Consider the following 13,954-nt stretch of genomic DNA (forward strand, 5'->3'; position numbering starts at 1 on the left):
ACACACACACACACACACACACACACACACACACATTGTAGTACGTTTTACAGCGCTGGGAAATGTCCAAAAAGAATTGTTATAGCACTAGTGTTCTTGTCTTGAAGATATATTAGAATCTGTCTTGAAGATAATGGTAATAATGGGATGAAAAAAGAATGAACAAAGGCAATGTTAAGAGGAATTGCCGCTTGAATGTGGAAGAATTCGTTGAAAACAAACGGTCCAAGACTCAAAGGATTATATGGACTGTGCGACACTAATCTTTTAACGGGAGCTCCATACATTGTACGATAACCAAAATAACAAAACTCACCGTTCCTTGGACATGTGGAACTGTGTTTACCTTGATAATTCTGCAGAATCATTTGAGTCGTAACACTGCATTTCGTGGCCTAACCACTCACGATATCTAATATTCTTCTTGCATGTTTCACAAAACACTGTTGCAAGTACACATACAGCCTGTGTTTCAAACTACTATGATTAGAACATATAGATATGCATCAAACAAATTTAAATAAATATGTGCTCCCTCTGCAACTTAATATAAGACTTTTTTGGCACAACCCCCCTTCACAAAATGTATAAGGGTAGTATGGTCTTTTCAGATAAACATATACCCACCTCCATATGGGTCTTTCTTTGGGGACTTACACATACGTGTTTGCACATCCTGTCCGCCTCCCCTCCGTCATGGAGCGGCCCATGCCCAAATTTACAATTTTCTTTTGCTACACATTTTTTTGCTAAAATTCAAAAAATGGATGCGTATGTGGGATTGGGATTCGAACACACAACCTGAAGGTTCACAACCCATGCCCAATTGCAGGAACTTTTTAAAAAACTCATGATTTTTTAAAATTCATGAGCTTTTTAAAATCGATGAACTTTTTTTCAAACTCGATGAAAATTTTCAATTTTGTGCTTCTTTCTCAAATTTTTGAACTTCTTTTTTAAAATTGATAAACTTATTCAACTTTTATGAACTCATTTTCAGTATTGACAAACTTTTTTCCGAATCTATGACCTTTTCTTCGTTTTTCAGTGAAGTTTTTTGATTTTTTTTCGTACTTACATTATTTCCTGATTTCTTTTAACCATGCATGGATGCCTACCATGGGCACGCACCCTTGCTAACAAAAGTTGAGGTCATTTCTCACATGTTCAGAAAAAGCATGTTATACAGAGGGTGTTCGGGTACAGCCACTGTTTTGGTTACCAGTCGAAATTCCAAGATTTCCCATGGTTACCACGTATTTCCGTGCCCCTCGGTAAATCACCATACCGAGCAAAAAATACCATTTTTTAAAAAAAAATTGAATTTAAACACTCGATTTATTGTAAAGTACATATGATCTAATTAATGTCATGAGAGTTGGTTCTGGCGTGTTGGTAGCAACCTAGTTCCTATTTTGAGAGGTCTCTGTCTCGAATATTCGTTCATTCACTTATTTGAATTCAAATTTCAACTACAAAATTCGCTCGAAATATTCTCGGTATTTCTCGGTAACCGTGGTAACCACATTTACCAGTCCCCCTCGGTAAAATTGCCTCATTCGGTAACCAAAACCTTGGGTACAGCAGAAGGGTCCGTTTGTGAATACCTGGTTTTTCACATCCGTCAGATGGTGCCAATTTTTTTCCATCACCTTATATCACCAATTCATGCCATCATGCCAAGTTGTTTCCGTTTTGACAAGTTTAGTATTTTTTGGAGTTTTCCCGGTGAAAAAGGTCAATGAATGGTCGGATTAGTTGCAACGTGCAAATGGTGCCCGATCATTGAAACTAGGCATGAATGCCTACCACGGGCACACACACCCTTGGTGGCAAAATTTAGGGTCACTCCTCACATGTCCAACAAAAAAACCATGTTAGACCGAGGGGTGTTCGGGTAGGCTAGAAGGGTCAGTTTGTGAACACCTGGGTTTTTACTTCCGTCAAATGGCCCCTTTTTTCCATCACTTTGTATCACCAATTCATGCCACCATGGCAAGTTGTTTTCGTTTTTGAAACGATGTCCGAATTCATTCAAACCAAGCATGAATGCCTACTATGGGCACACATCCTTGGAAGCAAAATTTAGAGTTATTCCTCTCATGTACAAACAAAAACCATGTTAGACAAAGGGTGTTCGGGTGGCCAGAAGGCTCCGTTTCTGAACACCTGGTATTTTACATCCATCAAATGGCCTCAATTTTTTCCATCACCTTGTATCACCAATTCATGACATCATGTCAGGTTGTTTTCGTTTTCAACAAGTTTTGTATTTTTTGAAGTTTTCTCGGTGAAAAAAAGGTCGATAAATGACCAGACGTGTTGCAACATGCAAACGGTGCTCGAATTCATTCAAACCAGACATGTATGCCTACCATGGGCATGCACCTTTGGTGGCAAAAGTTGGGGTCATTCTCACATGTACAAAAAACATGTTAAACACACAGTGTTCGGGTCTATTTGTGAACACCTCGTTTTTCGACATCCGTCAAATGCACTATTTTTTTTCATCACCTTGTATCACCATTTCATGCCACCATGCCAACTGGTACTTTCGTAGGACAAGTTTTTTATATTTTTTAATTATTTCGGTGAATAAGAGCATGTTGACAGTGTCATAAGCCGTTCGAATCAGGCATGGATAGATGCCTATTATGTCCATGTCAGGCTACTGCTAAAAGCCGTTCGAATCAGGCATGGGTCATTTATTCATAGTGCAAAAAACACCAGTTAAGAGTAGGGTGCTGGACTAGCCTAGACGGCTGCATCCGTGCGCACGTAGTTTTCTTAAATTCAATGCTTTTGCTATCTCAACTATGAGATTTCCATAATTACGAACCAACATCAACATATCTTTATGTTCTAACCATTTATATTAAATTTTTCAATAATTTTGGAATTTCAAAATATTTATGAAAATGTTAAAAGAATTAACAATTTTATAAAAAATGCTAAAAAAATCCCAACAGTTGTTGAAAATTGTGAACAAGAAAAATAACTAAACTCAAGAAAGAAAACAAATAAAATAACAAAAAAAGAAAGAAAAAGTAATAAATAGATAAGGAAAAGTGCGACAGCCATGGCCCAACACGCCGTCTGGGCCTGTTGGGCAAGCCCAAGCATGCGAGCTGATTTTGTACAGGACGCAGAAAAATGGAATCTAGACACAAGTGGTAGTTTTCCTCCTTGGTTACTTTGCTATGTATTAGAATTGGAGGTTTTGATTTCGAATCACAGCGCATGCATAATTTTTTGGAGGTCACCAGTAAGAGAAGGATTAAATGGGCTGGCCCGCACGCTTCGCCTGTGGCCGGTTAGGCCTATGTATTTCTACTTACAGCGCGGAAGTTTGTTTGAAATAGGACCATCATGCCCTTTATTATGAAAATGTACAGATCATTCTCAGCCCTTCACGTATTTAGGTTGTACCGAAGCGGAAGTGTTTGTTGTGTCAAAAAACGTTTTATATTAAGTTACAGAGGGAGTAGCTTCAAAGGTAAATGATAAATTATACCTGATGTTCATGAAGTTCAATTGCAGGCAATTGGTACTCACAATATTGACATACAAGCAACCTCTGTGTGCACTGTTCACTTTTATGAAGATCCAATATTTCCCGTTGTAAGGTTTCTTTGCAAAGGGGGCAACTTACCTGCTTTTGAGAAGATGCACTTATTGTAGAAAACAACAGAAGGTCTAACAAAAATACTGCAAATAGTGCATTTTACTCTTCTTGTTCCTATGGAAAGCAATGTTGCATTGACTCCCAGTTTCAGTTGTGAGGTGTGTGTATCCAGTTTGCAAGTACAACAAGAAGATAACTAGCTATAACTCCATGACAACTTCATGTATGTGCGGAATTTTGCTCGACGACTTCACAAGCGCAAGATCCCTGCCCTTCTTTTCAAGCTTGACATAAGAAAAGCCTTCGACTCTGTCAAATGGGAATTCATCCTCGACCTCATGCAACGTAGGGGATTCCCTGGCAAATCCCGTGATTGGATTGCTGCGCTACTTTGCTCCTCATCCTCGCGTTTCTTGCTCAATGGGCTGCCCAGGCCTCCCATCAAGCATGGTCACGGATTTCAGCAAGGGGACCCGATCTCACCGCTACTATTCGTCCTCGCAATTGATCCGCTCCACCAAATACTTGAGTTGGCAACTAGGAAGGGCCTCCTACATAAGATCCAGGGACAAGGTGCTATGATGAGAACCCCATTATATGCGGACTCTCCACCATCCTGAAGGGCTTCGATGACGTCAAGGGTCTGTGCACCAACTTCCACAAGAGCTCGGTTGTGCCCATCCGGTGTGCCAACGTTGACTTGGATCATGTCCTCAATGCCGTTCTGGTGTCCAGAGCCACCTTCCCGATGAAACACCTGGGACTCCCACTCTCAGTCTGGCAGCTCAAGACTATGGATTTCCAATACCTTGAGGACAAGGCGGCCGGCAAACATGCCACCTAGGACGACCAAAACATCACCACCATTGGGCGCACGACACTTGTAAAATCGTTCATTGCCTCCCAAGCAGTGTATGCCATCATGCCTCTCATCGTGCCACCGCGCTCTCTCCACAACATCAACAAACTAGAAAGGGCTCTTTGGTCTGCGTCGGATAAGACGGCCGGTGCCAAATGTAAAGTGAATTGGAAGGTGGTTTGTCACCCCCAAGGAGTACGGAGGCCTTGGGGTTCTAGACACTGACAAGTTTGCTTGGGCCTTACGTCTCAGGTGGTCATGGTATGAATGGAAGGAGCCAAACAAGCTTTGGGTGGGCTTGGGCACCCTTGCACGGAGGAGGACATTGACTTCTTCTATGCCTCAACGACCATCGTTTTGGGAAACGGTGCCAAAACACCTTTCTAGGACTACCCGCGGCTTCTTGGGCGGAAACCGAATGTCATTGCACCTTTGATTTATGAGGCCTCCACACATAAGAATTGGAAAGTGCTCGAAGCCCTCAATGGAAACAATTGGATTCTTAAGATCTGCCACAACACCGTCATCACCGGTGCCCACATCTGCCAATTCTTCACGTTATGGATGCTTGTGCATGACCTACACCTGGATCCACAAACTGACGATGACATTATTTGAAAACACGCCAATGATGGGACCTACTCGGCGACCACCGCATACAAGGCACAGTTCCTTGGCCTGATGCTTTCGCCCATGAATTTTATGATCTGGAAGGCTTGGGCCCCTCCCAAGGTCAAGTTCTTCGCTTGGTTGGCTATCTAAGACAGGATTCAGACTGCTGATAGACTGGAGCGCCTCCGTTGGCAAAACTGTGGGCTTTGCCCGTTGTGCAAGCGGGTTGGCGAGACGGATGCGCACCTCCTCTACAAATGCCGCTACACCATTCGGCTATGGAACTCGGTCATCCTTGAATTCGGTCTTGCGCACATGGACACCTCCTCTTAGCACTTGGATGGATCAGTTTTGCAATGGTGGGACAAGCGAACCTGCTTGCGAAACCCAAATCGACTGCGAAACCCAAATCGACGAGCCTTGGCCTCGCTGACAATGCTTGTCTCTTGGACAATTTGGAATGAGTGTAACGCTCGGGTCTTCCGGTGCAAGAGCGCGCCGCCGCCGGTCCTCCTCCGTGCTATCATCGACGCCGCCAAGCTTTGGGTGCTCACGGGTGCTAAAAAACTAGGGTGTATTCTTCTGCGCGAGTAGTTGCCATGCCGCATGTGTGGGTCATTTGTAACACTATATAACTCTTCTTTCTTATTTAATGAATGAGGCAAATCTTTTGCCTCCGTTTCGAAGAAAAGGTACTTAGAAAAATCATAGGTTTTACGTACGACTTGTCTGAGAGAACTCACCTTACAGGGCAATGATGGTGCTGAAAACTCTTGTAATTCGTCAACTAAACTACCTGATTTCAGGCGACCTGAAGCGACATTTGATGGCAGATTGGGAGGTTGAGACAACCTGGAGTACAGAAAAATAAAAATTGTCAAAACATTATAGACAAGATAAAATAACAATATACTATAGCAAGCTTTGATTTCACAGAAACCACATTATGAGATGTTGTACGGTGCTGGGAAATGGCCTAGAAAGATTTATTGTAGCACTTTTGTCTTACGGTTAATAGTCTTTTTTCTGACAAATGATGCTAATAGTGGAAGAAAAGAAACGAATGAATAAAGGAAATGTTGCAGGGAATTGCCACTTTAATAAGGAAGATTCATACCCAGTGTCCGCATGTTTGTTCATATCAATCGCTTTCTCTAGAACCCCATGTTTTTCACCTACTGTGCCTTTTTCTTGTCTCAAATGATGTTTTTCCGAAGGACAACATTTTTCCTCGACTGGATCCACCCATTGTAAGTTACGTCTAGGAAACCTTGGATGCTTGTTTATGGCATTGTTGATTGCTGACTCTGCAGCACTCCATTCAGACTCGGTGGTAGCTCCTATTTTCCCAGCAATGTCGTGGAGGTTTAAGAGGTGCTCAATTCCAGCAAGCATATTGTCATACTTCTCCCCAATATGTGTGTTGAAACCTAACTTGAGTCTTTGCAGATTGGGCATGGCTCCTGGCATAAAATGCATGCAAAGTACACCACATCTAAACTTAAAATACTTGAGAACTGGGAATTCCCTATCGTTGAAGACGACCCTTCCCTCAGGAGCTGCATGAACAGATAGTGAGAGAACTGTGAGGGAAGGTAATCCGGCAAGGATGGCAATATCAATTGTCGGCAATTCTCTGACAGCAACTTTCATAATGCAGGTTTTGTGGAGTTGTCCGATCCACCTGGGAAGTCTAGAAAAGATGCAAATGGGCGGCAACAACTCAAGTTTCTCTAGAAACATGGGAGTAGGCATGCTGCTTGAGCCATCAAAAAGAACAACAGTTCCAGCAATACCAGGAGCAAGAGTGAACGATTTGAGGTTGCAAAGTTTCCGAAGTGAAGAGGCCAAAGCTACCAGATTTCTCTTCAAATGTTCACTAGAGGGTGATGAAGAATAAGTGAGATGAAGATCCTGCAGGTTTGTCAGCTCACCAAGGCCCCATAGGTTGTCTTCGGAGCTATTGCCAATGTCAAAATACATGAGCGTACGTAGAGATCTGATGCACCCAATACCATTAGGTAGATTTGCACCTCGGAGGCAGAGATGCAACAAGCTCGAAAGTCTAACAATATCCGGTGGAACATCAAGTATTCTTGCATTTATTTCCAGTGTCTCCAGGTGTTTCATTGCTTCAATCTTATCTGGTAGCTTTACAGTGACATTACATGTGACCTGCAAATATCTCAGCCAAAAAAGTTCACAAATTCCTGTAACGTTCAACATCTTGGCTCCAGTATCATCCCAAATATGAAGGATTAGGACTCGAAGAAGCTTAAAAAATATGAATAAAGGCATGCTAGTAAACAGTCCAGAAAAGAAGAGTGATCGTGCTTGTGATAATCTGGTACTTGCTGGTGTAGTTGCATATGCTGCACTACCAAAGTGTAGCGACAATCGACGAATTTTATCAGTAAGTGGTGTTGTTGTTTGCGAATAATCCACCATAGTGATGAAGTTATCTTCAATGGACTTGTATGTAATGAGATCAAGTACCAGCTGGTGTACTGAATAAGACAAGAACTCAAAATCATTGGTGATATCCATAACTTGGATCAGGCCCATACTGACAAGCTCACCAAAATAGCTCCCGGCAACTTCCTCCATGTCTTCACCTTTGTTTGCACATATTAAACCCTCAGCTACCCATTGCTTCATCAAATCATTTTTTGAGAATAGGTAGCCCTCTGGATATGTACTAAGATAGAGCAGACATGTCTTCAAATAATGTGGAAGACTATTGAAATAAATGTCCAATATTTGTCCCATAAACCCTTCCTTGTTAGGATTTGTCCCAAAAATGGAATGAAAAGAATTCTGTGCACTGCCCCATTGGTCTAGTTTCTCAGGTTGGCTTGCTAAAATTCTGGCTACAATGATGATTGCTAATGGCAAGCCACCATAACTTCTAATAATCTGAGGTATAACATCTTCAAACTGTTGCGGACTTTGATTTCCTGAGACAAGGATTCTTTGGAGCAGTAATTTCTCTGAGTCATTATCACTAAGAGGTTCCATTTTAAAAATGTGCTCAGGGCAAAAACAACAGCATGCGAGAGCTACTTCCATAATCTCTGTCGTAGTTATTATTCTGCTGCAACCACCCTTTGGAAATGCGCGACTAACCACATCCCATACCGAGGTAGCCCATAAATCATCAATTATAAGAAAGTACCTGACAGATATTGTGTGTGTAGCATGCTTGTTAGCCAAACACCAAGAAGTCAATATAAAATAGAAACAATTTAACATTTAATTTTTTCAAGAGCATCAGTTTCTTAATACGATTCAGAGAATTCTAGCATAAAGAGCAGCGAAGACCATGGTTTGGCTTCTGTTTTCAATGATGTCAGGACACCTGTTTCATGGAATGTCAATTATTTTTACGAATAGATACTCTTGATGGCACTCTTTGCAAGTATAAAAAGTTGTGAGGAGCTAGTTACAAAAAGAAAGGTGAGAGGGGTTAAAATGTAAATGTAAATTTTATATACTGAGACAAAGAGGAATTAATCGGGAGTGAAGGTTCTTCCATAAATCCCTAGCTTTCCCCTTTAACTTCCTGCATGGAGAAGAGAAATCTTCCTAATCCAACTACAATGATTTTTTTCCACTGGCACTGTTTGTTAGCCAACTACAGACTAGCTAACTCTCCGCACATTAGGGAAGTAGACTTGCTATGTTGTGGACACACGCACACACATACAAGTGAGGAGAGCTGTGCTAGTACTACTTTATATTATCAGTGCAACAAGTGACCGTGAAGCGATTGACAACCCCTTTATCGCGTTGGGTGCAAGTGTTTGATTGTTTGTGCATGTGCATTTGATTGTTTGTGCATGTGCAAAGATTTAAGACTTGCTTGTACATCCTACTGGATTGATACCTTGGTTCTCAAAACTAAGGGAAACTAGTAGAGTGACCCGCGCATTTGCGTGGCTAGATTATATACATGTTCAATGGACATAGTTGTCTCGAATTTTAACAATTTTGACATGCTTTCGAATGCACAACTTTGCTAACTATTTATATATGAATATGAATATAGTTGTCTTTTATCCACCTATTAGAATGTTTGATGTAATGTATATTCTTAAATTAGATATATATTGACTTAGATATATATTGACCATGTATGCATTAACAGGGGAAATGTGCTTCTTTTCTTTTTATATTGCATTAAAAATTATATGTAAAGATAGATGTACTATGCATCCATGTAATAAGTAGAATTATTCATAATTGGTTATTGGTAGATCGTGTTTATACGAAACCAAATCGCTAATGTTATAGTTTACTTTTTTAAAAGCACATGTAAATAGAGGTATGTTCTTTAAATTAGATAACTATCTGCAGCGCATCTGCCTTGATAGATTTAATGCACACCACATATCTGTGTGTGTGCGCGCACGTGTCTTGTTTTAGCCTTTTAAGTTGGTCTTAGGTGCAAAAGTGTTAGAACTCCTTTCCGCATGAATATTCGTTGATAAAATTTCAAATGATAGTACTTCGCAAAATCATATGCAAGGACTATAATGTTATAATTTATACATGAAAAATATATTTTGTATATTAATTGCTAATGTTATATATGTTTGGTACAGCCAATCTTTTCAATGTAGGCGTTTGTGATTCTTTGTCGATATTACATGCAAAAAAAATGAGCTGCGTTAATCCGATTCATATGCTGCTGCGCTGCCAAGGTTTCCTTTTTTTATAGGTAGCTGCGTTAATCTAGTACGTTCGTATTTCTTAACTTTTGAGCCGTAAATCTCTGCCGTTTCTATTATTTTAAGTATATTATAAAAGATAGATAGATAGATAGATAGATGGCCTGATTACAAGTGAAGGACCCGGGGTCCTTTTATAGGCCGGGTTGGAGGTGCACACAGCACACACACTGAAATCCCTACGTATTTGCATGTCACTTACGGGACTACTACCACGACCATGCAAAGCACCTTCCTAGCAACTACTACGTAATTGCTTGTACAGCTATAGTCTACTTCTAGTCAAGTCCTCAACGCCAAGGAAACTACCAGGAAATAACTAGGAAACTACCTAGTCCTTACAAGCCAACGAAACTACCTGCCCAACGTGTTGTGCCCCATAGGCAGGGTCTGAGCTCACACTGTTAGGCGATCCGAAAAATATCAACCAAGAAATCCATAAGCAAATGGCATCAGCGAAATTCCTAGATGTTGACTCTTCTAGTTTTTTTTTCTTATTTAACAGTAGGGAGAGCCTTAGGGCCTGTTCTGATCTCCTCCCGCTCCACGCTTCACAAAATTCTGGAGTGGAGCTGAGCCAAACGATTCCGGCGGAAGAAGCTAGCTTTGGCAAGCTCAGCCTCCCTCCCGTGCAATTTTGAGAAGCAAGGTCAGATGAGCTTCGCGTTTAACAGAAGCTGGAGTTGCACCTATTTACGAGAGTTTGCCACCGCAAGAGAAAATGATTCATGCTGACTCCTCAACATTATGGTGCTAAGACAAGCCAGCCAACTATTTCAGCCCAATCTGGTGGGCTCGACGGAAAGCCATACACGAGAACGAGTTCTAGAGTCCGTTGTCAACCATAAGTTTCATCAGGAGATTTCTGGAGGAACTCGACATCGCAGCTATTCAAGTTTCGAGTGCGCAGCCGGGCCGCTACTCAGCTCCGAACGTGCGAGCTTGGCTGCCACCAGCAGGAGAAGCAGCAAAAATAAATTGTGACGGAGGTATCTCTACTCTTGGGGAGAAAGGGGCATCGGCTGTAGTGTGCCGGGACAGGTCAGGCAAATTTCTAGGGGCATCAGAGGTTGTTTTTGATGGTTTGATCGACCCGTCAAGTTTGGAGGCGCAAGCATGCAGCAATGCTCTTGCCCTTCCACGTGACTTAAATTTGCAGAGTCTCGAGATCGCTTTGGATTGCTTAGAGGTGATTACAAACATCAACAGAGAAGCTTCGCCAGTTTATGCGCCAATATTGCATGAAATCTATATTACCAGGAACCTTTTTCCTTCTGTTATTTTCTGTTTTGAACGTAGGGAGAATAATTTCGAGGCCCACTCGGTAGCAAAAGGAGTTGCGTCTCTGCCGGTGGGCCGCCATGTGTGGCTAGGGGTACTACTACCAGACATTGCTTGTATTCCGGATATGATGATCCTTGAATAAATCCCTAGTTACCTTAAAAAAAAAGCTAGCAACGATGAAGCCAGCGACGCTGCCGAACGGGCGTGATTCGCTGTGTGGAGCAAGAAGCTACAAACAGAAGCTGAATTTGGAGTGTTTTTAGGAGCGGGAGAGTTTCAGAACATGCCCTTAGTGACTCTTCTGTTCACTCTTCACAAACATAATTTCGAGAAGATTTTAGTGGCATAAACATAGGAAGTGCCTAATCCCTTTAGATAGGACCATTCCTAGCAAAACCAATATGATCTTAATTTAAAACAAACCAACAAACTTATGTTTTATCAGTAGATCTTCTGAGGTGTTTTGAGTGGAGTTTCTTCAGAAACAACTGCTGGAAAGCAGTACTGAGAAGCAACATGGCTCCTCGATATGTGTGTAATCCTATATACCTAAATAGTGGATCCCCACTATGGAGCCTGCCCACTATCTCTATTATCTTAACACGCACACATGCCACCACATCAAATGCCCACCACAACATGCATGAGATTTTTTTTTCATTATTAGTTAATCTCATGCACACCTCCCATCACACGACACATGCCACATCATCAAAGGTCCATTGAACATGCACGGAAAAAAAATTATATTATGTGACTTATATTCAATAAATATTTTAGCTATACAATAATGAAATACAATATATAACATGTGCTTTTGTTTCAGTTCATATATATTGGTAGTTTAACTTTTCATAAAATCAAATCACACAGACTTAATTGGAATCGATTCCCCCGGCAACGTGCGGGGTATCCTCTAGTTTTCTAAGGGGCATAAGCTGAAGCTCAAACAAACCGGGCATAACTTGGAAACAAAGTAATTTAGCTTATCTCTAAGCCCATGCCACATCTGATGTCTCTTGTGGCATGTGTCCTCAGATGCACTGCTAGCTCCACATGACACTACTTTTCCACATTAACAAAGTGGAGGTAGATAACTGGAATGTTGTAGGTTGATTTTCTCAATTGGCTTAAATGCTAACGCGGTAATTCCCAAAAAATGGATCAATGTCGCGAAACAAAATTTGCATATAATTGGGCAATGATTATATACTACTGTAAAAGAAATGGCTACAAAGGACTATTACCTCTTGTCTTGTAGATACTCTCTGAGGTCGTTAATTAGGTGGCGCATCTCACCATGGTTGGGAGATTGGTGCGGTCAAACTTGCAAGAGTATGTTCCTGAGAATACCTCTCATATCGGGCTTTTGTGCTGTCCGAACAAATGCCCCACACTCGAATTGTCCACGGAGTGTACCCCACAACTTCAAGGCAAGAGTGGTCTTACCGATTCCTGCACCACCGACAATGGACACCACCTTGAGCTGCTCCTCTCCATTGATCAACCACCGCTCGAGCTCATTTGATGGTCCTTCTATGCCAACAAGGTCATCAGGATGTGGCAAAATAGTTGGACGGCCATGGCCAATAGGTGAGTACCTAGGATTGGGGGCGCAATCATCAAACTTGTACCTCCAGTAGCGCTGAATCGCCTCATATGCTCGAGACCTGAATTCTGAAATTTTGTGGGTGATCCCAGGTCGCCACTTGTGCCTCTTTGGAAGGCGGTCAATCTTTACCCGAGAACGGGTTTTATTTTTGCGGTGATTAGCTCTAGGGATCTTGGCACGGCCATGAGCATGGACGAATTGGTCGGCAAAGTCCTCCATGTCATAGGATAGCTCGCGCACATCCTTCATCCAGTACCTCACAGACATAGGAGGGTCCTGCGGCGCATCAGAGAGCTTCAGCATGAAGTTGTATAGGATGCAAAGATGAGCCCTGAGTTGATCGATATCATCCATCAGAACCCCCCGCAGAGCCCGGTGTTTGGTCGCAAGGAGCTCGTCGAGCTTGCGCGGAAGGGAGCCCATGGCGCCCAACGAAGCGCTGATTGGACTCAGCTCCATGTTGATCTCTGTCGCTAGCGAGAACACAGACCAATTAGATGTGAAATTTCGCTACCACTTCCTACAAATTCAGGACAAAAGTAGGCGAGAGAGAGAGAGAGAGAGAGAGGAGAAGAGATCTAGCTAGGACATAAATCATAGCAGTCATCCCAGATCCAAACAATAATCAAGTCTAGAAGGGACAAATTCAGAGCATTCAGATTGTTTAGGTGCAATTAGCAAAATAAAAGGAATGGAAAATGACATACATACTGTGGTGATCCGGCCGGCCTGAGCTTGGGCGCCGACGCGGCCAGCCCGGGGGTGAGCACCTGCACGACCTGGACGTCCCAGAGCCAGAGAAGACAGTGGCGGCGCGGTGCGTGAGGGATTTTCCTTGCCGAGGTGTTGATCTGGTTTGTGGAAACACTACAAGTCAACGACACGGCGTGCTCATCTTGTCTACTCCTACCAGCAATAAGCAGATCAGAATATTTAGAGAGCAATCATGCAACAAGTGGACTAGTAGTATGAAAGAAACATTCTACTAGTACCTCTGACCCGGAGTAGTAGGGCCGGGTGAGGTCATCTGCTTACAACATTGATCAATCAAGCTCCACTCCGGCCTGCGGCCGCCCGACACACGGTCCGCGCCTTCCGACACCGCCTGCCCTGCTCTTCTTGGGTGGGCGCTGGGTCCTTGTGCCCGGCCGCGGCCACTGCCGCCCAAATCCAAGGCGCATGTCGATCGCCACGCACAGCAGAGTGCGGCGGTGGCCGCCTCAAGCCACTCC

The 13,954-nt window shown here is 42.6% G+C and overlaps 1 protein-coding gene across 1 annotated transcript in view; it reads right to left on the reverse strand.

The window, feature by feature from the left end:
• The window catches only part of LOC119326646 (disease resistance protein RGA5-like), a 14,825-nt gene extending 1,274 nt beyond the window's left edge, over positions 1-13,551 (reverse strand). Inside the window, exons 1-6 of the mRNA XM_037600264.1 lie at positions 13,430-13,551; positions 12,358-13,195; positions 6,214-8,271; positions 5,840-5,948; positions 3,515-3,652; positions 347-465 (exon numbers count right to left, since the gene is read on the reverse strand). Of these exons, the coding sequence (XP_037456161.1) occupies positions 347-465; positions 3,515-3,652; positions 5,840-5,948; positions 6,214-8,271; positions 12,358-12,404 (2,471 nt within the window). The 5' untranslated portion in view covers positions 12,405-13,195; positions 13,430-13,551. The remainder of the gene's footprint in view (positions 1-346; positions 466-3,514; positions 3,653-5,839; positions 5,949-6,213; positions 8,272-12,357; positions 13,196-13,429) is intronic.
• Positions 13,552-13,954: the final 403 nt, after the last annotated feature.

Source organism: Triticum dicoccoides, chromosome 6B (genome assembly GCF_002162155.2).
Source record: "Triticum dicoccoides isolate Atlit2015 ecotype Zavitan chromosome 6B, WEW_v2.0, whole genome shotgun sequence".
Classification (NCBI taxonomy): Eukaryota; Viridiplantae; Streptophyta; class Magnoliopsida; order Poales; family Poaceae; genus Triticum; species Triticum dicoccoides.